The 27,626-nt window shown below is 41.3% G+C and overlaps 1 protein-coding gene across 2 annotated transcripts in view; it reads right to left on the minus strand.

Moving 5' to 3' along the window:
* The window catches only part of LOC127047924 (cardiomyopathy-associated protein 5-like), a 478,816-nt gene that overhangs the window by 410,448 nt on the left and 40,742 nt on the right, over positions 1–27,626 (minus strand). Inside the window, exons 9-13 of one of the 2 annotated variants that reach the window (XR_007773520.1) lie at positions 27,425–27,572; positions 17,829–17,962; positions 16,282–16,381; positions 12,315–12,491; positions 2,250–10,922 (exon numbers count right to left, since the gene is read on the minus strand). Coding sequence is in view for 1 of the 2 variants with exons in the window: in XM_050946851.1 (XP_050802808.1) it covers positions 10,670–10,922; positions 12,315–12,491; positions 16,282–16,381; positions 17,829–17,962; positions 27,425–27,572 (812 nt within the window). In the remaining variant the exon portion in view is untranslated. Of the gene's footprint in view, positions 1–1,528; positions 10,923–12,314; positions 12,492–16,281; positions 16,382–17,828; positions 17,963–27,424; positions 27,573–27,626 lie in introns of those variants that run through there. The other variant, XM_050946851.1, reaches the window with a different exon arrangement.

Below are 27,626 nucleotides of genomic sequence, written 5' to 3' on the forward strand. Positions count from 1 at the left end.
AGTCGTCCTGCTGCCGCTTTTTGAGGTTCCCGGCAAGGTGTGAGTGTGTGTGGGGGGTGCTGCAAGCTCTAGGGCTGGTCAGAGGGGAGGGGAGGGGGCAAGTGGGGCAATTGCCCCAGGCTCTGCAGGGGCCCCCAGCCCCACAAGTATGTCTCCCCTCGGCCCCTCCCCCCCTTAAATCAGAACTTTTTATAGAGAACCGGTTGTTAAGATTTTGGCAGCTCATCACTGCATAGATGTAGTCTGTGCTGCAGTACTGCCTACCACTGCTCTCCAGTGACCAAGACATCCATGTGGATGCAGTACTAGTTGTCCGGGGAGCTCTATGTACAGGGGGGTCCTCCACTCTTGGGGCTGAAGCTGGACATGAAGCTTGCGCCATCATTAGGAGTTTAAACTTATTTTCTCTATTCTTTTGGGATCTACCCTTGAAGGAAGGGCACATCTTGCACTTACTGGGGATACGAGTATAACCCAGGCAGTGAAGGTCGTGGGAGCATCCACCACTTATCAGAATAGCCTGACAACAGGAGAGACACCTCTTGATTCCTGGGAAGCCTGGCATTCAGGGCCGGCGCTACCATTTAGGCAGCCTAGGCAATCGCCTAGGGCGCCAGAATAAATGGTGGGCGCTGTTTCGCTGGAGGGGGCGGCAAGCGGCTCCGGAGGAGCTGCTGCAGTGGTGCCTGCGGACGGTCCAGTGTTCCACGGCTCCGCTGGAGCTGCCACAGTGGTGCCTGCGGGCGGACGGTCGGCTGCTCGCGCAGCTCCAGTGGACCTCCCACAGGCACGACTGCGGCAGCTTCACCAGAGCTGCGGAGCACCGGACCCTCTGCAGGCACCACTGCGGCAGCTCCAGCGGAGCCGTGGGACCAGCACGCGGGACAGCAAAATTGCCGTCCACCTAGGGCGCTCAAACTCCTAGCGCCGGTCCTGCTGGCATCCCCAAGCAAAACTGATGAACATTTAACCCCTAGGAAGGGAAATCTCCTACTTAACTAGCTCTATGAATAAATGAGGGGGGGCATGTTTTGTTTTTTTAAGAAAAACAAAGGGAATAATTGTTCCAACAACTATATCACTGTAAGGAAAGTAACTATAAGGTAGCTGAGAAAAAGCTAAATATTAGAGAACAGGCACACAAAGGCAGTTGTGAAGGAATTTAAGGCGGTTTGCCTGTGCAGCCCCATGTTTGGGGGCACGGCTACCAAAAATCTCTGATCAGTGGGGCAGAGCAAAGGTGCACCTGAAGTGGAGCACCCATGGGATACTACTCAAAGAAAAGCATGGCTCTAGACTCATTTTGTTTTGCAGCGTTACAGATTCCTAAGATTTGTAACATTTCCTTTTCAAATGAATATGTAAGTGATCTAGCTAGTTCAGATTACGTCTAAGATCACCATACATGTTTAAAAAAAAAAAAAGACACCAAGAGTCAAGTTAAAATAATACAGCTCATTTCCCCTAACCTACAGTGTCTTCTCAATAATCAGTTAACAGAGATTTTTGAACAAGGAAAAACAAAAGATGTTTTCTCTGAATATGTTTAATGAAATAATCACTTCCAACAACATTTCTTCAACAGCAACCTGGGTAAAATATAGCATATTACAATAGAAGGCATATGAATTTTCATATTTAATGCTTTGCTTAAGAAAGTTAGCACGCTTTACAAAAATAATCTTTATTTCTACAAAGAAGAATTTAAATATAGTATGTGTCTCAGGCTTTCCCCTATATTTCTCTCTTGCAATGTCAAACACCTAGCTGAAGTGTTGGTAAAATCGCTGCTTCCATCTCTCGTTTCCCAGAACCTGGGTTTACAACGTTAGAAAGTAGGTTACAGCCAATTTAAATAGGCTGTTACATGTAAAATTCTACCCCTTGATCTGCACTCTTGCTCTCTGATCCACCATACAGGTCCATATGGTATATTCTGCACTTGTAATATTCAATAAAGATTGCAGTACAATTTTTAAAATGCCTTCATTTGGTTTACCACTCTCCAATGTCCATATGCTTTTGTCCTCCTAGCTAACTTCCCCTTCCACATCTTTAGTGGTCCTTATGTTTTTTAACATGCCTCCTTATCAGCATCTCATTAAAGCACACATCTGTGGCTTTACATTAGCCCACTACACTAAAACCTTTAATTCTCTCTATTACCTCTGCACTGCAGATAAGAGAAAGTCAATGCAGTTTAGAGAGGGGGAATTTTGGCCACACAATATGCATCACCTTTAAAACACGTAGATCCAGGTATTTCTACTCCAGAGTCATGACTGAGAGACTTCATTCTAAAAGCTTCATTACTATCCACAAGGTATGTAGTGTTACAGATTCCACAGTACTGTCTACACAAAATGAAAATTCTAGATGTGTTAGTTTTTAAAATCTGAAATGCAGATAATTCAATCACTTTAATAGCTCTATATTTTAAAAGAAGCTTAACTGCCAGCCCTTAGCTCAGTTGCTAAGAGATGAGCTCACTACTATTTTAAACTCCAGAAGATCAAACCAACCTGCTTAACTCAATATCAAGATTGTATTTGTTAACAGAGAGTTGCACTAATTAATTCTAGCTTCCTTTGAAAAATAGCTGATTTTAAAGAGAAGTGCTTATAACCACTCAGGGTTTTAGCATCTTCCTTATTTGGCCGGTAATGGAGATCTTTAAAAAAAGCAGCAAAAATGCTATAAACTAGCAATGAAGAGTAACTGTCCAGCTTGTTACGCATGCACAAGGGAAGCAAAAGTGTGACACTAAATGGGCCAAATCCTCTCATACACTTTAATGAAATTACCTCCTGGAGTAAGACAAGAGGGATTTGGCCCTTTTCTTCTTTTTGGTGATTTACTTGTGCACTCTTATCTTCAGGAAGCGTAGTTTAGACTCTCATGCAGTAATTTGTAAATAAACATATGGGGCCCAGTCTTGCAGTCCTGAAACTTCAATGGGAGTTTTATAAAAATATGTTCTGCAGGCACAGACCCACAGCTATGACAGACACTTCCTTTTCCCCAGAGATGCCCCTGACTCAAAGGTGCTCTGATACTATGGTGATGAGAGTTATACAAACATCTGTGTAATGTCTTATGCTCCTATATAAAACGTGCTATTAGCTGAAATAAGGAAAAATCTTTGACTGACTATTTTTAAAGCAAGAGATGGAAATGTGAATGGAAAGAAAATCTCACCTTTTTAAAGATAAAATAATCAACATTTATTTATTAAGCACTGGCAGTATGATAAATCTAGAAAGTATCCATGTAAATAGTAACTTTATATATGGCATTTAATTAATAGTAGAGATAAGAAAATATACATGTATAAGAAATAACTGCATCATGATTCCTTAATATTATGTAATCAGCACATAAACAACTGTGTGTGTTATGGGAGTTGCATGTAAACTATTTTTTCCTCTAGTTTTAGTCTACATAATAATATTTGTATAATTTCAGTGGGGCTTCTTGACTTTATGAGTGTGAATTTTGATAGGTCTAGTTGAGGAAACATAAGGAAAACAGGCAGATAACTAGTACATGGTTACAGATAACCTTAATTAATTTTACCTGAAGATGCAGTTCTGCTCTGAAAAGTTTCTCTGAAAATGGATGTGTGAGATGATATATTTATCATGTCCCATGATCCAAGTCTGCTAAGCACCTCTCAGGAGGATTTTAGCACCTCACAGGACTGGAATATGTAATATGTACTTGACTTACAAGCAGAAAGATGATTTTTCTCATAGTCAGCCCTGCAAACTCAGATTAGGCTCTGAAAGTCATACTGGGTTCACTCCTCCTTGTGCCTTATCACCTGAAATAAAGATTCTGCAAGGAATATTATGCCCCTAGTTACATCTGTGCAATCCCCTGGTCTTGTGGATTTGTAAAGGTATAGCTGATTGGAATTTAGCTACCACATCTGGTGATGCATAACACATAATAGACTCCAGTTATTAACATCACTCATCATTAACAGCATTGATTCTGCAGGGTTAGCCACAATAAACCAAAAATAAGTGAACATGTATTTTTGTCAGTAAAATGAGCAGATGCATCTCTGAACACACTCAGGCAACATACATGCTGTTTAAGAAGGTGCCATTTATACACAGTCATTTTTCAGAGTAGAACAATACTTTAAACTATACATTTTTCACCTGATGACTTAGCTATAATTGGGACAATTCTTCCGTTTGGGGGGAATCTCTGCTCCATTCCCCACATGTTGTGCCTCATGAGGAACTGCAATGAGATGTGGTCCGTGACCAGAGAACGCTACCCTCTGGTATGCAGAGCATAAGCAAAAATATCTCCGTTACAATGAACTTTGAAACTCATTTGCACAACACACTGTTGAAGGCAGAATAGGGCCTTTACTTTTCCTGGCGGGTCAGGTAAATAATCTGATAGGATCTAGCTTCTTTATGCAGATTAGTGATTCTATAACATGTATTGCTATTTTCAAAATCCAGATTAACCCTCAACCTATCTGAAGTCCCAGTCTGTGAATGATTTTGGAAGAGGAAAATTCCAAATTAATCTAACTTCACTTTAGTCTTTATATGCTATTAAAAAAACAACCCAACCTTACAGTGGCAATAAGAATGTGTAGCTCACTCATAAACCAAAGAAAACATCACAATAATGTGGATTTAGCACCTACATGTCATAAATTAGGCTTGGTGATACCATAATCAAATTCCATAATCCATAATTGCATCTGACAAAGTGGGTATTCACCCACAAAAGCTTATGCTCCAATACGTCTGTTAGTCTATAAGATCCCACAGGACCCTTTGTCACTTTTTACAGATCCAGACTAACACGGCTACCCCTCTGATACATAATCCATAGTGTATTTTTTTTCTTTCTTCCATATTTCAAAAATAAGGTCTCTCTAGATCATCTTTAGAACAAAGAAATTTAAACGTAAGTGATGTTTCCCTTAAAAAAAAAAGTACTGACTGCAACAGAAGAGGAAATTATTACTCATAGACACCCCTGCCCCCATATGCTCTGCAGTGCACTCTTAAAAGCAAGTTCTATTTGATATATACTATTACAAGCTGACATTGAAATGAAGCATTTAGGTTTTTTTCTGGAATAGAAAGGCCTAAGTGAGATTTGCAGATCAATACTATCTATACTAGTGAAAGTCCCATTCAGCACTTGTTTTTGACAATAGAAATTAATGATCATCTCTTATAGTCAGGCATATATTCTTACCTCCAAGCACAAGGATTTATAGACCTAATCCAAGCCCAGTGAAGCTAACGGGACTCTTTCCAATGCATTTAGTGGGCTTTGGCTCAGGCTAAATATTAACTAATGCTAATAACAGCTGCAAGTGCAAATCCTCATGCCTCAAGATAAAAATACACCTCAGAGTATTTTGAGCATCCTTAGTTTCTTACTGTTGCATTGTCTTGACTCTGAAGTGCACCTGTGCAATGGTAAGCGTGGAATGATGAACAGACTGTGTACACATATTGCATAAACTCATTAGCATTTGGAAAAATGTCTCAGCCACTACCAGCTGAGCTAGCAGCCTATGCATAAAAAATAATTCACACAGTTATAATGCATCATTAAACAAAAACATCATCAAGAATATTAGCAATTTATTTACTTGGATCTTGTTTTTGTATAGGTAGCTATTAATCACAGTAGCCAGAAAAATGGGTGTAACAAGCCCCAACATCTTGATTCAATACACTGCATAGCGAAAAGCAAGAGTGACTATATTTTATACTCAAACTTACACCAGAAGCACATTCTGGTAAATAAATTCTAGGAGCTCATCTCTGGCCTGTAGTCACAAAAGCAAATACAAAAAGCCCATAACTGCATCTCTAGGTTCTTAAGGGCAGCAGAGTTTACACTGCATACTGCTGTGTTTTGGCAGATCATATTGTGGGATTTCAACATCTGTGCTTCTTGTAAATTTGGTAAATCTCTAACCAATATGTATGCTTACAAGTCTTGGGCAATGCATTTTATTTACCATGTGCTTTGTTCTGGCTATCCAAGCTAGGATGAGCTTCCAAGCTTTGTTCAATCAATATTAATTAATGTGGACCAGATTAGTAATTGAGACTAGCATTATGCAAAAAATAAACACTGACAGCTCAAAAAACAAAAGTATCCAACATCAGAGGGGACATCAAATATGTATAACTTGCTCCCCATTTCTTATAGACAGTTCCTGACAGCTGCAAACAAAAATGTATATAACCCAAGAACTAATTGTTTTTAATCAACATGCTTTTCACCATTTAAATATATTTATCCTTTTCCTACCAGCATTCAATGTTCTATTGCATTCTCTCACATGTGGTACTTTGAAACAGGTCAATTAAATAGACATTGTACACACATTTTAGTAATCTGTACTGCATTATTCTTGAATTATTGGTTAAATTAAGGTTATCCACATACTTCACAGAAAACATATAGACTGTTTGAGAAATCCTGGCCACACTGAAGCCTATGAGAATTTTGCCATTCACAACAATTAAGTTGAGATTTCATCGTGTATGTGGATGAGTAGAACCCTTACTTAAATTTATAAATCCAGAGGGCTAAATTCTGCTATCATGCACATGGATTTAACTGAAACAAACTCTGACCTAAAATCTACCAGGGAGAATCACAGCTTCATATGATGTGTTGCATGCTGGATTTTGCATTTGTTTCGTTAATTTTCTTTGAAGAGGTGTAAAGTCACAGGTGGGCAGATAGTTCTATATTTATTTTGCATCCGACCAGTTCATCTGTTTTAGATATTTCCAGATTTATTTGGAATATATTACTAATGAAAGATGCTCCAGATCTTCTGTTTTCAGACAGAAGTATGCAAATAACAAAAGCATAGAGATATACCGGTATACTGGTTAGAATCAACCCATAACCATCGCTTCTTACGTTTGACAGGTCTAGCTTTTGCAGTAGGCAAATGGCAAAATCCTCGTCAAATCTAAATTTTGGACACAACTTACTTGTAAGTCCTGTAAACACATTTCACTTTTTGGTGCTATGCACATGGGCATCCAAGGTCAAAACTGAAGTTTAAAAACGTAAATATAAAAATACTGTTCCCTTCCATTTAGCTAAATGGCCTGGGGGACATCTGAACATTTTGGATAACCAAGTGTTCAGCTAAATGGAAGTGCTATTTTGAACACAGGACTACATGGGGGACACACTGGATTTGGATAACTAGGATTTTTGGATAAAGGGAATATGGATAACTGGAATTGTACAGTACATCCAGGAACCCTATCAGGTAGTCCTTCAAGACAGACAGAGATCTTGTATTTGTATAATTGGAACCATTTCGAAAAAGCCTTTGATCTAGAAGGGCTATTATAATACTACCTGCACAACAATGAATGGTTATAAACAAGGCTTTGTTTTGTCATTTGTAAATATAGCCTGAAAGATCCTAGTTTGTCACAAAAAGTGTTTTTGGTTTTCTTTGCCATTCTTGCTCTCCTTAACCTTGATTTGTCCACCCTGCAATACATCATGGCATTGCTGATAAATGAAGCTACCCTTGGCTCGCGGGACACAGCTGCCCTGCAAGGATGCAGCGATGACAAGTAGTAGAGGACTGTCATAAAGAGGTAAGTAAGAGTTAATAGAACAAAAGTACTTCATATCTCTTTTGCCTGTAAAGGGTTAACAAAATCAGTGAGCCTGGCTGCCACCTGACCAGAGGACCAATCAGGGGACAGGATACTTTCAAATCTTGAGAGAGGGAAGTTTTTGTGCATGCTGTTAGTGTTTGGTGGTTGTTCACTCTGGGGGCTCAGAGGGACCAGACGTGCAACCAGGTTTCTCTCCAATCTCTCCGATAAAGGCTCTTATAAGTTCAAAATAGTAAGTACTAGGTAAATAAGGTGAGTTAGGCTTATGTTTGTTTTCTTTATTTGCAAATGTGTATTTGGCTGGAAGGAGTTCAAATGTGTATTTGGCTGGAAGGAGTTCAAATGTGTATTTTGCTGAACGGATTTTAATTTGTACCTGTATACTTAGGCTGGGAGGGTATTCCCAGTGTCTATAGCTAAAAGACCCTGTAAAATATTCCATCTTAAATTTACAAAGATAATTTTTACTGTTTTTCTCTCTTTAATTAAAAGCTTTTCTTGTTTAAGAACCTGATTGTTTTTTTTATTCTGGTGAGACCCCAGGGGAGTGGGTCTGGATTCACCAGGGAATTGGTGGGGAGAAAGGAGGAAAGGGGGAGAGAAAGGTTAATTTCTCTCTGTGTTAGGATTACTTTCTCTCTCAGGGAGAGTCTGGGAGGGGAGAGAGAAGGAGGGGTGAAGGTGAATTTTCCTCTCTGTTTTAAGATTCAAGGAGTTTGAATCACAGTGATCTTCCAGGGTAACCCAGGGAGGGGAAGCCTGGGAAAGGCAACGGTGAGGGAAAGGGTTTACTTTCCTTGTGTTAAGATCCAGAGGGTCTGGGTCTTGGGGGTCCTCGGGCAAGGTTTTGGGGGGACCAGAGTGTACCAGGCACTGAAATTCCTGGTTGGTGGCAATGCTACAAGTACTAAGCTGGTAATTGAGCTAGAGAAATTCATGCTGGTACCCCATCTTTTGGATGCTAAGGTTCAGAGTGGAAAATTATACCATAACAAGGACATTACAGATAAAATAACTGGAAAACTGGGATTTGCAGATTTAGTTTCATTTTCATAAATAGTTTCTGAATTTAGCTATTAAAAGCTCAATCCTGTATTGTTTCTGCACTCAAATCTCCAGTGAAATCATTGGTTTTCTGGGTGCTCTAGGAATGCACACAGCCTACATCTCTGACCTAGCCTCGCAGCCTCTCTCCCTCTATTCTATTTTTCTGCTTTCCACCTCCCCCGGCCCCTTCAGCTCTGATAATATCACCACCTTCAGTGCCCCCTTTGTGTTACTTTTCCACACAGTCCTCTGCACACACATGGAACACTCTCCCCTCTCCCAAGCCAACAAGCCAGCTGAATCCTTCTGTCGATTCAAAAGACTCCTTCGGATGCACTCCTTCCAGGATGCTCCCAGTGAGCAGAAATAATTTTTAGAGGCAAAAAAGCACTTTTAATTGACTCATCAAGATGTGCACAGGCTTAAACTAAATGACTGTGTGATCTTGTCATTCTGACCTTGTCCATCCCTGGGTATTTGTTACACCTGTCACTGCACCAAAATCAGAGCGTAAACCCTATGGGACATGGAGCATGTCTTACTATTTCTTTGTGATGCCTCTAGTACACTTTTAGATGCTGCTAAAACAAAACATAAATAAAATAGACTGCAGATTGGACACCAACTGTGATCTTGACAAGCAGAAATCTAAACTGTAATTAATTAAAAAACTATTTTCAACAGCAACTCCTCTCAGACATGTGAAACCCCACTTACTTCAGAGGGTACCGGGGATTAACTGAGATGAGAAGTGAGCCCAGTGAGGAACCACAAGAATGGGCAACATGCATCACATTGCCTGCCATCCCTTAAGGTCAATACACACCAGGGGTTCACAGGGCTTCATTGGCACCACCACCAGTGAATCTGGCCAGGAGATGAAGGGCCCATAGTGCTGATTTGTAAAGTGCTTTGAAATACAGTTCTAACTAACACTGGCTAGGGTTCATACCAGAATATAGCTCTGCAGGCAAATGTTTAATCACATTCCGATGCCATCTTTGTCTTCTTATCTAGCAATTTCTAGCAAGCTCATCACAATAGCCCCCAAGCATTGCAGCTTGCTAACTAGGGCCCAATGCTAGTGGAGACAAGGCTCAAATGGGACAAAAAGACAGATTAGAGCAGAGGCAAGGAGATCATCTACGGGGAGTTCTATAAGTGTGAACCTGGGTAAGGTAAGATCAAAGGCAACAGCAATTATGTCACAGATGAAAAAGGGACAATTCACAGGAATGCTGATGACAATTTTACTCTAAAGTCATAAGCTATAGGACCCTATCTATCCTTTAAGCCAGCCAGGCAGTAATTTTAGGACCAGAAACACAGGCAACACGTTGGACTCCAAAATTGCACATGCATATTTTTGCTGAACATCTATTCACATTACAAGTGGCATTTGCGCACACAAATCAAATAACTGCGACTGTCTGAATAATGCGGATGGGAAATGTTGAGTCTATGGATTCAAAACATGTGAGAGCAATGTTGGAGGCTAGTTTGGGGCTGGCTTGAAAATGTTGCCCCTTTGATCTTATTTTCTCTGCCCATTTATTTCTGTAGAAATGCAGATTTCTAAAGCTCAAAGAGAGAAGCACTTATCTCATACACAAGATCATCATCAAACGTAAAAAAATTCAGCTAATATTGTAATTGTTTTCTATCGTAGTAAAGACTGCAGTTCCTGTTCATGAATTTATCTTTCCCTGTCCCAATGCTCGGTTCTAATATACACCTTTTCCCTTTAGAGAATAACTCAATATATACCACAAGATACATACTAAGTGGGAGGGAGTCTATTATCCTCTCCATGCACAGAGTGCTATGTGTATAATTACAATTAGTGTTGATGTATGGGAGAATGGTGCGGGTAACATTTGCTAAGAGAAAAACAGATACCTTCTCCCCACCCCCCGAAAAATTATAATGGTTTGTCTTCCAGATAGTTTGAAAGCAAGAGATTAGCTGTGTTTTACAAACTCTGGCAGTTCCATTCCTGTGTGAAGGTTAAGTACGCCAGCTTTCTCCAGAACAAAGGCAGGGTGAGCAGCATTAGTAAATCTGTGCCTGATGGTGAACAGAGCTAGTCTCCTCTCTGCATTGAAGAATGAAAGTCTCCCAGCTTTATAATCCAGCAGAATGCCGACCCTGGCTGGCTGTTCCGTCATGTAAACATCACTCATTACACCATGGTGGAAGAATTTATAAATGAAACTGTGGAGAATGGGAAATAGAAACAAAATGTGAATCCATGATGCCATTAATCAGAAATAAACTACCACCATTTATTTCCCAGCCATTAACGAATTGCTGCCTCTCGTACACTTTGCACAATGCAGTTCACACACTGAAGGAGATCTCCGAGAAGTATGAAACTTACTACATGTCTAAGCTGACATTATTTCATAATACTACCTTCTACGCTCTGAACTCTTACACTAGCCCCTCAGCATTTCAAAGAACTCTCTTTCAGGAGAAAGACACCCATTTTGATCTTCTTCATCAATGCAACCTTCGTTCTTTTCCGGCCTCTGGGCCCAGTTACGGCGTCATGGGGCTTTGAGGATGCTCAGAGCCTCACAATATCATGCCCTACTTATCTCAAATGCTGCATTTAGTTGATTGTTGCTAATATGCTCAGATTTAGGTTTAAATAAAAAATGTACTCCCCAAAGGTTGGCACTTTACTTGAACCTGTAGTATACTCATGTCCTATAAATAGGGCTACGATTTTGGCTTGGAAATTTTTAGTAAATTTCATGCCAAAGGTGCAGGGGGAAAATAGATAAGTCACAGAAAGGAGAACAAGCTTACCCCACTCTCACTCCACAGCAGCAGTTCTGTCCCACAGGGCTGGGCCCAGCTTCCCTTGCTGGGTGTTGCAACCTGGCACATGGGGTTGTACCATCATTTGAGTTTGGCCCATCCACAGCTTTTCAGATAGAGGCAGAGGGGCCAAACCTGAGTGGTGCTGAACCCTGTGAGCCAAGCCACACCACCACTCGGGCCTAATCAAATGTCTTTATATATCCATTTCCAAAATTGCACTGACTCCATTCATGTTCAGGATTTCCATAACCACACTGACCTCCATGACAAATCATAGCCCTACCTATACAGCCCTAAGTGACCTGGGACTGTCCCTTTCCCTATGCCGCAGCTGCAGCCAACAGGGGCACTCAAGCTGGATCCCCCTCATTATAAAAGGGTGGAAGGTCTGGCAGAGTGTGCTTTGTGTGATCTCCAGAACTCTGGAACTTGCTCCGTGCTCCAGAAGTGACCTTCTGCACATGCTCCAAAAGCCTTTTTTGATAGGGTTTTGCAAGCGGGTTGAGGTTATGTCCCCAGAACCTTGTATGCGATCCACTTGCTGGTTGAACTGAACTGGGTTCATTTGTGCCTGATAAATGTTTGTTTTTTAATGCTGCCAGATGTGCTAAGCTGCTGTCAGACTAAGTGTCAAGTACTTCTATAGGTATATTATTATCTTTTACAGGTATATTTTTAATTATGACTTAAATCTGAAGAAATAAAAAACAAAGAAAGATGTCTTCCACCATGTGTAAAAATGTAACTTTGCAAGTACCTAGACTCACTCAGCTTTACCTCGTTTGTGTAGAACAATAACATATGCACCAAGAAGTATCATCCTGCCCCAGGTTGCTGCCTTCTGATGTAGAGTTATAGCAGATTCCAATCCGGTAGCCTTTGCAGCCAGTGACAGTGGTTTCCCAGTAATGAAGACCACGAGCTGGCAGCAGCTCACCCAGGACAGATGGAATTCTACAAATGAAGAGAATACAGCAAAGCCAGTATTTCAGCATAGCGACTGCATAATGTTCTTTCCATCGCTTATAGTCACATCATGTGGCTGCATCTTATATTGCTTAGATAGTAACTTCATCCTCCTAACAAGCTTTTCAATATAAAAAGCTTAGTTACTTTTAGCAAAAATCCTCTCTGATTCTACCTGCACATTATGGTAAACTTGCCATGAGAATTTAAAACTATTAAACATTATAGAAAGCCATATGATGTCCAGTAAAAGACACACAAGGACGTAGAATAACATTTTCAAAAGTGCCTGGCTGATTTAGAAGTCCCATTCTCAAAAGAGACTTAGGCATTATGGGCTGGTCCACACTAAAAAGTTTTGCCACTTTATTATATGAGTACAGTTAGATTGAAAAAAAACCCTAGTATGTTGGTATAAAAGTGCTTGTACCAATGTAGATTACCGAGGTTCAGGAAGCCAAACAAGCTATATCTGTATGAACATCTTCTATGCAGGTATAAATGCATCCACACTAGGGTTTATACCAGTATAACAAAAACATCACATCCCTAACTGACAGTTATACTAGTCTAACTTTTCTAGTGCAGACCAGCCCTCAGAAGTCCCTTTTGAAAATGAGATTTAGGCTCTTAAGTGACTTAGGGGAAGTTTACACTTAAAACCCTGCATCGGTGCAGCGGTGTCGCTGTAGCACTTTAACGGAGATGCTGTAAGTTGACAGGAGAGAGCTATAAAGAGAGAATAGTGAATATTCCTTATGAAAGGAAAGTAAGATGACCAGCCATTTTTAACCATGGTCAATATGGCAATAAAATCACAAATCAGTTCTTCTTGGGGCAATTTTCAAGACAGGAAGGGTCTTGAAGATCCAGAGAACTGAGCATGAGCCAAGACAAGGGCAGAACCAGTCACTCCAGTACATAGCTTATTCTCTGAATTCTTATCTCACAAAAACATGGTGACTGGGCAATATACAAAATTCAGTGTTGATAAGTGCAAACCAATGCACATTGGAAAGCATAATCCCAACTATCATATAAAATGATGGGGTCTAAATTAGCTGTTACCACTTCAGAAAAAGATCTTGGGGTCATTGTGGATAGTTCTCTGAAAACATCCACTCAATGTGCAGCGGCAGTCAAAAAACTAACAAAGTTAGAAACAATTAGGAAAGGGATAGACAATAAGACAGAAAATATCAGAATGCCATGGTACAGCCACATCTGGAATACTGCTGGCAGGTCTGCACTTCCCATCTCAAAATAGATATATTAGAACTGGAAAGAAGTACAGAGAAGGGCAACAAAAATTATTAGGGATATGGAACAGCTGCCATTCAAGAAGAAATTGAAAAGACTGGGACAGGTCAATTTAGAATAGACAGTTAAGAGGGATACGATAGAAGTCTATAAAATCATGAACAGTGTAGAAAAAATGAATATGAAGGTGTTATTTACCCCTTCACATAAGACAAGAACCAGGGGCCATCCAATGAAATTAATAGGCTGCAGGTTTAAAGCTAACATAAGGAAATACTTTTTCACACAACACACTTTTGAAGGCCAAAAGTATAACTAAGTTCAAAAAAGAATTAGATAAGTTCATGGAGGATAGGTCCATCAATGGCTATTAGCCAAGATGGTCAGGGATGCAACGCCATGCACTGGGTGTCCCCCTAAGCTTCTGACTGCCAGAAGCTGGGACTGGATCACTCACTAATTGCCCTGTTCTGTTCATTCCCTCTGAAGCATCTGGCACTGGCCACTGTCAGAAGGCAGGGCACTGGTCTGAGCCAGTATGGCCATTTTTATGTTTTTATCAGTTTAATTTTCAGTGGACGTTTCTCAGTGCAGCTTTAACCTCTTTACAACAATAAAAAAAGATATCAGACTAACAGACGTTATTATGTTGTATTTTCTCTTCCATCTGGCCTCAGTTTTATTAAGGTATCTGAATAAGCCAGTTTGATGGTTTCTTCATTTGAGGATACAATGTTTTGTTACCCTTCTCTTCCTCTCTTAATATTAAATGTTAGACTATAATATTTTTAAAGTGTCTATTTTGATAGTATTTTGTATCCCACTCTCCCAACCTTCCAATATTGGAGGGGAGTGTTCTAATATTTTGAGTTGTAATGGACAGGCACTACAGACATCTAATTTACTGATGTGAGCCAGCTACATTGCACAGCTCCAGGACCATGGACTGTCACGCATAAATTAGAACAGCTTTCAGGATGCCTTAGCTTACACCAGAGACCACACTGGGATATGAGAGCATAAATGTGGTTGTTTATGCCAGTTGAACCACATAATCTGGCCCATTTCATCATCTGTATTGACAGTGCCTAGCACATTGTTGTTGCTACCAGAATGCAAATAATGTAATTAATAATACAATAACATATCACAACATCAGTGCTATTTTTTCTGAAACATTCCCTTGATACCTCTGTTTTAAAAAAAACAAGGTGTTTTCTAAAGTTCCGTAATAATTTATTATAGGGGTTTTTTTAAAAATCAACTGTCATAAGCAAATATCTTATGAGATAGCTCAGTGTTTCTCAAACTGGGGTCGCCACTTGTGTACGGACAGCCCCTGGTGGGCCGGGCTGGTTTGTTTACCTGCCCCGTCTGCAGGTCCGGCTGATCGCGGCTCCCACTGGCCGCAGTTTGCTGCTCCAGGCCACTGGGAGCTGCTGGAAGCGGCACGGGCCGAGGGACTTACTGGCCGCCGCTTCCAGCAGACTCCATTGGCCTGCAGCGGTGAACCGCAGCCAGTGGGAGCCGCGATCGGCCGGACCTGCAGAAGGGGCAGGTTAACAAACCGGCCCAGCCTACCAGTGGCTTTCCCTACACAAGCAGCGACCCCAGTTTGAGAAACACTGAGATAGGTGCTGTTTTATAAATCCAAATAATGAAATAAATTGGTAAGACCACAAAACAAGTATCATTTTAGGTTTGTGGCTGTGATTGTTTTCACCTCACAGCAGTGCTAAAATTGAAGCCTTATCCCTTTCAGTTTCTAGAAAAGCAGGGCTTGTCTACACTTACCGGGGGATCAACGCATGGCGATTGATGCATCAGCGGTCAATTTAGTGGGTCTAGTGAAGACCAACAGAGCTGCTAAATTGACCGCAGATCACTCTCCTGTTGACTCCTGTACTCCACGAGAAGCACAAGGGGAGTCAACGGGAGAGCATCTCCCGTCGACATAGCGTAGTGTGGACCCCAGGGTAAGTAGATCTAAATATGCCAACTTCAGTTACGTTATTCATATAGCTGAAGTTTTGTAACTTAGATTGATCTCTCCCTTAGTATAGACAAGGCCTCACTCTCTTATGCAGGATGAGGCAGATTCTTGCTTTCATTGAAGAGGTGTTCTTTTTCCTCCTAAAGCAGTTCAATTTTTTTCTCCTCCACCCTATATAATCATCTACAGCTGTGTAAAGTGGGTGTAAAATGATGCCATTTGATTAATCGTTTTGCATCCACCTGGTACAGGGGTGGATTACACAAGGTACAAGGCAATGAAGCTTGACCAAACATAGGTTTTGCACGGATTTAAATAAATCAGTAGAAAAATAACTTAGTTAAACTGGTGCAGCTTCCCAGTGTAAACTCAGTTATACCATAACAGGGTGTTGCATCAATTTCACTAAATGTTTTTTCTACTATTTGAGTTACATTGGTGCAAAAACTGGGTGTAGATAAGCCTGAAGAGTCAGGCCCCATATCGAGACATCAGAACTTCCATGCTCAGGATTCTGATACTTACCCAGTGAATTTAGTTTTCTCAGGAAGGCATATCACAGTTCCATCGGAAGACACTTGCAAAGCAGGATGAGCTGTGTCACTCATCACATGAAATCTAGTTCCTGTTATTATTCATGACAAAGAAACACACACCAATTCAGGGATGACTACAGTGCTAATTTTAAATGAAACATAAAATACCAAACAATATAACAACATTTACTGTTTTCTAAACAAGACACAGCAGCAAGGATGAATTTCTCTTAGAGAAGGGCAGAGTCCGAACAGTGCACCCTTAAGTGCAGCTACTCTTCTCTTGAAATTCAGATCTGGATCTGAATATGGCAGCTTGGATCCATCTTATTTTCACAAAAGGAGGAGGTGGTGTATGCAAGTGGTAAGCCTTAAATCAGGGCGACACCTGTATCAGCAGTGTTTTCCCTGCTTTCACCCTCCCACACATAAAATAATTATACAGCAAGAGCAGCAGTGGCTACCAGCATTGACAGCCAATTTTATTTATGTAGCATCTTCTAGCATAACTATGAAAGTTTCACAAAGGGGAACCCAGTAGCTTTCAACTTTAATAACTTTCTTCACTACTCTATCGTGATCCAGTTCCCCACTAGACTAGCACAATCATAAATACAGCCTCACTACATAGACCTCCAGGTGAATCTGCCATAGGCAATCTCACACTCAACAATAAAAGTAAGACAACTACAGATATTCTGGAAAATTGTAGGACTTCTTTATGTAGGGTTTGCTGCTGTCATTGTTCTCCACATTTCTTTACTAATTTTATTGCCACAGTCTGTTCTGTGTCCATCAAAATCTTTTTCATTAGTAATGGGTAACGTTATGCCAAAGAAGGCAAAGACTCCCAAGTGCTTAGGGTAGTTCAAAAACTCTTTGGGCAACACAGAGATCCTTGGTATTGAAAAAAGTTTTGAAGTCAATCAATTATTTTTCAAAACACAGTTCTTGAAGTTTAAGCCTGCCGTAATGTATCTTCTGCTAAAACACTGGACTAAGTTGTTGTCGTTTTTTAAAATCCACTTACAAACTTTTAGTTGTGTTTCAGATCATTCTGTATAATTTTGAATAGAACCTTTTATTAGGAAATGTCTTGCCAAGGTAAAAAGAAAAATCCCTAAACATATCCAGGTAAGGCCCACAAGGGGCTGAAATGCAAAGATGAGTTTCTGTCAACTGCTGAATTCACTAGGGTTGCATAGGTCTAATGAGAGCAGAACTTGGTAGTGTTTTAGGAGTTTTACATTCACAGGAGTTGTACAAAACTCCAGTACCTGAAGAATACTGGATAGTTTCCAATGGTCCTGATTCCAGTTACACCAGCTTTACACTGGCATAACTCTATTAATTTCAGCTGAGTTATTCCCAATTTACACTAAAGGTCAGTCAAATCAGAAGCAGGCCCAGTATGTCACAATGAACTGGTTACTTTTGGAGACTAAATTTCAGCATTAAATTCTGGGGCAATTATGCCTCCTTTGAGTGTCCTGCCACTCTACTCCATTCTTTTGATGTCAGAAAATGCAAATCTACCTTTCGTTGAGATGAGGGCGGCTTCACTCTGTTCACTTGTCCCAGATGAGCTGGCAGCTCTCACATAGAAGAAATAATTCACATTGGGCTGCAAATTAACTTGCAGTTCAGGCTTTTTTATTCCAGCAAAAGATCTAGAAAAATTCAACAATTTTTACAATTGAAAATGCAAACTAAAACTATGATGAACAAATTAAAATGATCTCTTATACAAACAGCTAAGCCATTTTAGCTATGTAATACTATACTTGGATATTACAGTGATTGGCACTGTAGGAAAACCTGAGGTTGTATGGAAGCATAGACAGACAGATCTTTTCTTCAGATTACAGATGGATTTTGCCATTTTATCTACGACATTTTCCCTTGCTTTACTGGCTTTAAAATGACTTGAGTCTCTATTGTCTTGCACTTTATATAATTATTTATACCTATGTAAACAAGGTGTAAATTTCAACTAATCTGATTTAGTAGCATTTTACACACGCTTTATGCTCAGATTGCACAGATGGAAGTGAGTATACATAGTGCACGGCAGTGGAGAATCAGGACCAGGGGCGGCTCTAGACATTTTGCCGCCCCAAGCACAGCGGCATGCCACGGGGGGTGCTCTGCCAGTTGCCAGGAGGGCAGCAGGCGGCTCCGGTGGACCTCCCACAGGCGTGGCTGTGGAGGGTCCACTGGTTCCACGGTCCGCTGGTCCCGCGGCTTTGGTGGACCTCCAGCAGGCATGCCTGCAGGAAGTCTACCGGAGCCGCCTGCCGCCCTCCCGGCGACCAGCAGGGCACCCCCCAAGCACACTCTTGGTGTGCTGGGGCCTGGAGCCGCCCCTGATCAGGACCCCTAATTTTCATTGATCTTCCCAGTAAAACATACATGTTGCCAGGTGAACGAGTTAAACAAATAGAACCTGTAATAAATACAACTGCATATGAGAACACATGGCTGGTATGACCAGGCTACTTAAATACAGATTTCAACTGTATGTGTGTCTTTACCATCTCTAATTTCTATGATCCCACAGTATGTCAGACAGGCAAATGCAATTTGCCACGTAAGTCCATTATTATTAATTTATCTATACTGTTTTTCTGCAGTTGTCCCACAAGAGAGCAGTACAAACTGAAGAATGATCAGTGCTCTTCCACTAGGATTTTCATACGCACATCTGAGCCTTGTTTATCAGTATGAGCAAAATCTCGCAGTCATTACATGTTTTTCATGAAGGTAAAACTCCCTTTAACTTCAAAGGGAGCTTTGTGTCCATAAAGATTGCAAGATTGCACTCTATGAGCAATTTATTTCACTTCTCCATTGTATGTGTTTTACAGTGCCTTTTGTCATGAAAAAATTGAGAAAAAAAATCATTATGTCCTTCAAAGATGTTTCCAATTTGAGTGAACTTCAAAGGGGGGGAGAGGGTTTAAGCTCATCAGGACTAAGACAAACCTTGTTATAGAAATAAGCATGCAAATCCCAAAAGAGATGCAGTAAATGCAGAATCAGGTAACCCAAAGTTGATGAAGATTGACAGACTGTATCACTATCAAGTAAGTGATAGAGACCCTGATTCAACAAGGTACTTATGCATGTGCCTGTCTTTAAGCAGGTGAATAATCATATTGGTGGATCATCCCGGAAAGGCTTTGTGGGAGAAGTGTGACTAGAGGAGGGATGACTAAAGAGAGAGTGGTCTCATAAAGGAGAAAGACTGGTCTGAGTATAGGAGCAACATGGAAAAAGGCATGATGAGAGTACAAGAAGAATACAAAAGAAGCACTTTGGAGGCAGGTTAAAGTAGAATAAAAGGAGCAAGGAAGGAGAGACGGCCAAGACTCAGGCAGGAATGGAGTTTTGCAAAGCTTTGAAATAAGTTGTCCACACTTATTTAAACTAGGAAGATGGCCTGGGACACTCTATAATTATTTTGCAATGAAGGAGAGGGATAGCTCAATGGTTTGAGCACTAGCTTGCTAAACCCAGTGTTGTGAGTTCAATCCTTGGGGGGGGTCATTTAGGAATCTGGGGGAAAAAATAATTGGGGATTAGTCCTGCTTTGAGCAGGGGGTTGGATTAGATGGTCTCTTCCAACCCTGATATTCTATGATAATGTCCTGATACCCCAACAGTTTTTGCAGGTGGAGTCATTTTTCATAGCTCTCAGTTAAAAGCTCTGACACAGAAGCAGAACTCGCTGAAAAGGAGTCATTTTGCTCAAATAGTTAAAAGAGTGCTAAAAATCGAGCTACAAGGAGACGTATAGAAAACTGCTTGTCCTAATGAATGGACAGAATCTCTCAAGCACAGTGATTTCCTCTGCACAATGCCTTCCTGTTTTCCCTATGAGATGCCACAAAAGTCACTGCCCTACCATGAAAACAGGAGCTGTCCTTTCCCTCCCTCCGCCCCCTTGTAGAATAATTATATCATAACATTTTAGATGGCTTCTTAGACTAACCAAAGAACCAAAGGCTATACAACACGTCCATCTGAGTACAGAGGGGAGCAAGCTGCAACATCCACATCCTGAGTCAGAGCCAAACTTTCTCATGGCGTAGGGGCATTCAGATCTGCAGTTTGTGTTCAGAATAGGATCAGCCATCAAGTTCAGACTGGGGGCTGGTCCACACTATGGGGGGGAAATCGATCTTAGATACGCAACTTCAGCTACGTGAATAACGTAGCTGAAGTCGAATATCTAAGATCGGATTAGTCACTCGTCCACACCGTGCGGGATCGATGTTCGCGGCTCTCCCTGTCGATTCCGGAACTCCGTTGGGGTTGATGGAGTTCCAGAATTGATATAAGCGCGCTCGGGGATCGATATATCGCGTCTAGATTAGACGCGATATATCAATCCCTGAGCAATCGATTTTAACCCGCCGATACGGCGGGTAGTCTGGACGTGGCCTGGGATGTCCTCCAAGTCTGCGGATATTTGAATTCCGACTTTGGGCCCATCTCAGTATGAGAGTGCAATATTTCACCTACATCTCAGATTTAATAGCAGCACAAAGTTGTCTGGACTCAGAATGGACCTATCAGTAAAACAGTAATCAGGTTTGCCAGTAAGGTACTGTGCCTGGTAACTTATTTTAGCTAGCTTTCAGCTTCCTAAGAATACGAGCCCATCAATTTTATCTGAGATTAAGGCTTAAAAAATATCCCTGCTGGTGCCAACTAATGAAAGAGGATAAGCCAACAAGATGGAACATTGATTTGCAACACTCAGTTAATTTCAGCCAGCTCCAGACTCACAACAAGCTGAGTCCCAAACAAGAAATGTCTTTGAATGCTTTGCCTTTTGGTCTGGCTGCTACGGGGAAGGGATGAGGTGGAAAACTGAGCCAATGAGCCCCGCCCCCCCACCCCCATGCCACAGGCAATCACTTTTGTTGGTTATGCTTTAGGTCGGCCCTCTAGTCAGTAATACAACCTTTAGAGGGAAAAAGGCATGATTACTGCCTGGTTTATGTGAGTATAAGGCAAGTATGTGAGAAGGGAATCGGCATTTTTAACATCCTGATGGTGCTATGGGAAAAGCCTGCTCCATTTCCAAGTCCCTGTGATAAACTGTGATGCTAGATCTCCCTTAATCTAGCATAAATCATTGAACCCTGTAATTTCTGTCATAGAAGGAAGGGAAATCAATCTAACAAAATATGCTGAGTGTTCAGTTATATACTTGCTGTTTAAAATATGCATGCACATTTTACAGCCAATTGGAAATGTAAAAAGATAATTGTATTGTCAGAGCATGACATAACCTCTTGGAAAAGGGCCAGGTTTTCTTTAGGTTTCATACTATTGCTACAAAACCTTTGACAAAAAATACAGGGCATTAAAAAGTGACAAAGAGTCCTGTGGCACCTTGTAAACTAACAGAAGTTTTTTTTCGTGGGTGAATACCCACTTCATCAGCTTATGCTCCAATATTTCTGTTAGTCTACAAGGTGCCACAGGACTCTCTGGTGCTTTTTACAGATCCAGACTAACACGGCTACCCCTCTGATACAGGGCATTGAAAGTAAAGGAACACAAGACACTTGATTTTTTTAATTTTCTCTCTTGCTCCTGTTTAGAATGAGAAATCTAAGTCTCAAAGACAGTCTCCAAATTTCAGGTACACCTCTACCCTGATATAAAGTGACCTGATATAACACTAATTTAGATATAACATGGTAAAGCAGTGCTCTGGGGGGGGGCGGGACTGTGCACTCTGGCAAATCAAAGAAAGTTTGATATAACACGGTTTCACCCATAACGCAGTAGGATTTTTTGGCTCCCAAGGACAGCGTTATATCGAGGTAGAGCTGTATTATATTTAACAGGAACAATTTTTCACTTTAAGCAGGAAGCAGTTACATTTTTCTTCACATTTAAATTGGTGAACAAGATTGTATCACCTGACTGATGTAGCTCAATGCTCAGAAATTGCCTAAAACACTGGAGATTTTCCTGAGTCATGAGAAATCTGATTTATTGCAGTTGTTTTTTTGTTTTAATCCACACAACAATTATATCCCATTTATTCCCATCTATTGCAATAAAAATTCTAAAGGTGTACTTTCAAATACAGTGTAAGCCAATGGGTGACTTATATATGTTAAAGTGTTCAGAATCCCCTCTGTACTTTAAATAGCTATTTTCCCTTCCAAACAATCCACCAGAGGAACCCAATATCTAGAGCTGTGCTGACATCATTGATATCTATGGTGGGAGCTGAATGCACACAACATTTTGCAAGTATAGCACCTCACAGGACTGGGCCCACTAAGAGGGAAGGATGGTCTTTTGGAGATTGGAGTTCCATTTCCAGCTGTGCCATGTGCTTCAGGCCTGCATATGTGCCCATCTACACTCTTCTTAAAGGAGTATGAATTGCGCTAATATAACTGAACACAGTACCAGGCTCTTCTTCAGTGATGCGTGCAAATCATTTAGGCCCAATTTTTTTTTTACAAGCGTTGCTTAATCTTGAATGACTGTTTTGGGATGCTCATCTTGAGCCACCTAGGGCTGATTGTCAGAGGTTCTGAGCACCCACAGCTGCCATTCACTTCAGTGGCAGTGGCAGATGCAACTGTTCAGCATGCACAAGTTTTCGCATCTCCACAGCACTGTTCAACACTGGACAACATTGTTATATCATTCCCAGACCCATTTTCTCTATGGAGACTGTACTTCTGAGAGTGTCCTCAAGCAAAGTAGTCCACTCTACCAGGCTAGTGTTCCTGCCGGTAGATAGGTATAGTATTGCATCGACATCTGAAGGTTCCAGTTGGCATCAGGGTGCTAGCTGAAATCCAGCACAGATCAATGGTGCTGAGGGAAAGTTTTGCCAGTAAGTGGCCTATGGGAAAGGAGTTGGTGGTCTCAATCCACTTCCGACTGGACAGGTGTCCACGTCACCAAATCATCACCATAACTGACCCTGTAACCAATGTAATATATGCCATCATATGCCAACAATGCCCCTCTGCTATGTACATCGGCCAACCTGGACAGTCGCTACGGAAAAGGATAAATGGACACAAATCAGATATTAGGAATGGCAATATACAAAAATCTGTAGGAGAACACTTCAACCTCCCTGGCCACACTATAGCAGACCTTAAGGTGGCCATCCTGCAGCAAAAAAACTTCAGGACCAGACTTCAAAGAGAAAATGCTGAGCTTCAGTTCATCTGCAAATTTGACACCATCAGCTCAGGATTAAACAAAGACTGTGAATGGCTTGCCAACTACAAAACCAATTTCTCCTCCCTTGGTTTTCACACCTCATCTGCTAGAACAGGGCCTCATCCTCCCTGATTGAACTAACCTCATTATCTCTAGTTTGCCTGCATATATATACCTGCCCTTGGAAATTTCCACTACATGCATCTGACGAAGTGGGTATTCACCCACGAAAGCTCATGCTCCAAAACGTCTGTTAGTCTATAAGGTGCCACAGGATTCTTTGCTGCTTTTACAAGGATTAAATTCACTCAGGAAAACACAAACACAATTATTTCCATTTCTTATGAATTCACAACATACTAATTTCTGTCTCTCAGGTTTCTCACAGTTTCTATCTGAACAGCTCACACAGCTAATCCCAGGACTATATTTCTCTAAATTTTCCATCTTCCACCCACAGCTCCATTGACTTCTCCACTCAGAAAAAGCAGAACTGTGAGAAAACAGCAGCAGTATAGAAATCAAAAAAAAATATTTCAAGCCCACTTAGCCTGGAAAAGGATTAAAGAAAAGCAAGGATGTCTGAGGAGGAGTTCCATGAGTTTACACACAGCCAGTAGGAAATCTTCAGCCACCACAATAGCAAGGTTAGGGAGTGATTTTTGTCAGAGAATTAAAAATTTCTACACTAAATCATCCCGCGTGCAGGTGAAAAGTTGAAGGAAGTGGGAACATTTGGGGAGAAAAATCTCTGTGCTGATTTCTTTGCGGAGATTCCCCCACACTCTCCCATTGGGGAATGGGGATTGTCTCCACAGGAAAGGGTGCGGTCCTGTCCACATCCCTGGTAGATCTCCTGGAACCTGCAGAAAGCCACAACCATTTGCGTGTAGGCCCTGTATCCTTGCACCTGATCCAGCCCCCTGTGGTGCATTGGAGACCTCCCCCCCTTGTCTGTGGTGGCTCCCCAGAAGGATATAAGCAGAGAAGTTAATATAGCCTAGGACTGTATTACCTTTTCCTGGTAAGTTCCATATACCAGCAGGAGTGTGCGATTCGCATCCTGTACCCCCAACTTGCCCACTACTTCCCCATTTCTCCTCCCTCATTCTCTGCTCCCTCCACCATGCCCAGGCCACCCCAGCAGTTGTATTAACTTTCCATTGGATCCCCATTGGTGCTGCAGAACCCCCTTTCAAGGGAAATCCAAGAGGCAGGCATCTTGGATTTCCCTTGAAAGGGGGTTCTGCAGCTTCTGGGCTTCATGGAGCTGGAGCAAAACAGGATGGGACTAGAGATACAGGTTCACTGTGTAAATGGCCTGTGCCTGGCATATCCCCAAGATCTGTGGTGTCTGTCAAATGTACTCCCTGTTTGCTTTCATTTTTTGTCCTTTCTGAAATTTCACTCTGGTGACAGTGAAAAGCTATTTTCTACCTGCAGAAAGGCCAAAATATCAATTTGATTCACTAATACATAGACTCATGAACATTTCAGATTTTGCACAGGTATACTTGACAATGAGGGTCAGTCAGTTCTGTCATTTTGTAGGCAGTTATCTTCACACAAGCAAACTGCTCCATACTGAACTTATTTTGCTCACCAGTGACAGAACACTGAACATTTTCAGCTTTGCTGTTGAGCAGAATAGAGGCTATTCCAATTAATTGCAAGTAAACTTGTAAACTTGGACAAAACATGTACTGTATGGTCAGGAGCAACCACATTTTGCCTAACTGAAGACAACATTGGCTGGAATTCAAGGGCCTCATAAAATCTGTATTAAACTGAGCATGCTGCAGCTGCCTGCATACCAGGGACAGCCATGCAGAACTCCTGTTCCTCCTCCTGCTTGGACTAAGACAAAGCATAGTGTGCTGGCACATTTAGTCTATGCAGGCCTCAACTCCCCATTTAAAGATCAGAAGGAGCCATGGTCTACCTTGTAGAGCTCTGGGGGTTACATCTGGCACATAGGTACTGACTTTTTCTTGCAGGCTATTTAAATATTCTTTTAAAATGTATTAATCCTGTTTGTTTTTCCTTTTCCTTAGAGACTATCACCAACTACCTCTGTGTGTCACCTAATTCATTTCTGTTATTTTTAAGAACAATTAAACTATCCCCCCAAACACTTTTGGGCAATGGGCTCTTCCCTCTGTATAAATCTCCCTCTTCCTTACTGTCCCTGCATCATGTGGGGCTGGAAGGTCATGAGGGGCCTGTTTGTTTTTTCTCATTCTCTCTGTTGCCATCCTTTGGGCAGGTACAAGAGGACAGAAAATATACTGATCAGTTATGGGGAACACACACTGAAATCAGTGCAGTCTGGGACAGTGCTGACGTCACTGGAACCTGTCTATTACCCTCACCTGACAAATATGTGCCTTGATATGGATGATGACAACATATATACTCAGTGTCATCACTACGGTGTTTGAAGTGATGGATGGAAAGCAGAGGTGGGTGGGAAATGGTTTTGCTGACCCACGAACACTTGAGATTTTGAAAATGGACTCATTCCATGTCAGGATGAAACAAAGACCCTTTGAAGTGTTTTGGTGAAAAAACAGAAAGAAATAGCTCCACTCCAGAATAGCCAATCATCCAATGGCTAGAACAGTCATGTGGGACATCAGCAACCTAGGTTCAAATCCTTGCTCTGCCTGATTCAGACCAGGGACTTGAACCTGGGTCTCTGACATCCCAGGCGAGTGACCACATCACTGGACTCTTCTGGGGTGGGCCTTTCACCTCCTGAAATTCCATTCTGGACTTGAGAAACTTTTCCCAAAAGTTCAGTCAAAAGCAGTACATTGTCACAAAACGTTTTGGTTTCAACAAATTGGCATTTTCTGATAAAAAAAATTGTCAAAAAATTCCAAACCAGCTCCAGTCCAAGAGTTGGTTTGTTTTTCTGTGGGGAGCCTTTTCTGGGGTGGGGTAGGAAAGGTAAGGTTATTTATTAGTGATGATTAATTATTATTTTCCTAGGAGAAATGCTTTATAAGTTGCGTGCACTCACAATTTGGATATGCCTGTTATTGTAATTTTTAGAGTACATGCATTACTAATTATTATTATTTGCATTACAAGAATATCTAGAATCTGAACCCACTCATGATCTGGGGCCCCATTGTTCTGGGTGCTGCATAAATACATAGCAAACTAGGTCCCTGCCCTGAGGATCTTAAAATGCAAGTTTTTTTGATATAGCAAGATGATTTGCACAGACAGATCCCTGTGCCAGCATAGAGCCCAACTGAAATCACCAGGCGGTCACCCACACAGAACTCATTGATGGATCAAGTCTTAGGAAAGCTTACAATCTAATTGTAAATCTTACAATTTAACATAGGAAAGCTCCATACTAATAGCATACTAATACTTGTGATGTGTTTAATAAAGAAATCACATGAATGAATCCTTCCGCTATGCTCTAGTGATGAACCCCCCACAACAGATTTTCAGGTCTCTCAAATCTTTCTTTTCTTTTTTAAGCAAACATACAGACTTCCCAGCCCCGGCCCTTTTCTGTGCAACACAAGTATACTGGTTCTGCTGGGAAGGAGGGGCAGGGGGCTCCATAGCTGAAGAGGAAGAGGTAGAATTTGCCCCTTAATCTCTTTTATTTCCCAACTGAGGACTAGCTCAATGGAAGTTTTTCCTGAGTAAAGACTGCATAAAGACTTCAGGTTTGGGTCTGAAATAAATGGGTTCATTAGCTTAGCAGAATAAAATGATGATATTTCTAGTTTCCCCCGATCTAATATCAGAGATTAGCATCTGTCCCAGAAGCTGATTTCTTCATTATGTAATTCAGGACAAACAGAATAATCTCTTATATAATCATCCATGATCTAGAAACTTCTATTTAATCTCATCTATCCACATTTCAAACCTTAGGGACTGACCTGAGACCCTCTCCTTCAGGAGAGTACTGTCTGCAGTACTCCAGCATGAAAGACTTTGTTGCTTCTGAGTTGGCTGTGCTCCATCGGATGATGGCAGTGTCCCAACATACAGTACAGTCTTCTGCCTTTAGTAAGGGGGTAGAGGGTGCTGTGAACACAATGATATGTTAGCTGTACTATGAAGAATGTTACAGCAACTGCA

Source organism: Gopherus flavomarginatus, chromosome 3 (genome assembly GCF_025201925.1).
Source record: "Gopherus flavomarginatus isolate rGopFla2 chromosome 3, rGopFla2.mat.asm, whole genome shotgun sequence".
NCBI lineage: Eukaryota > Metazoa > Chordata > Testudines > Testudinidae > Gopherus > Gopherus flavomarginatus.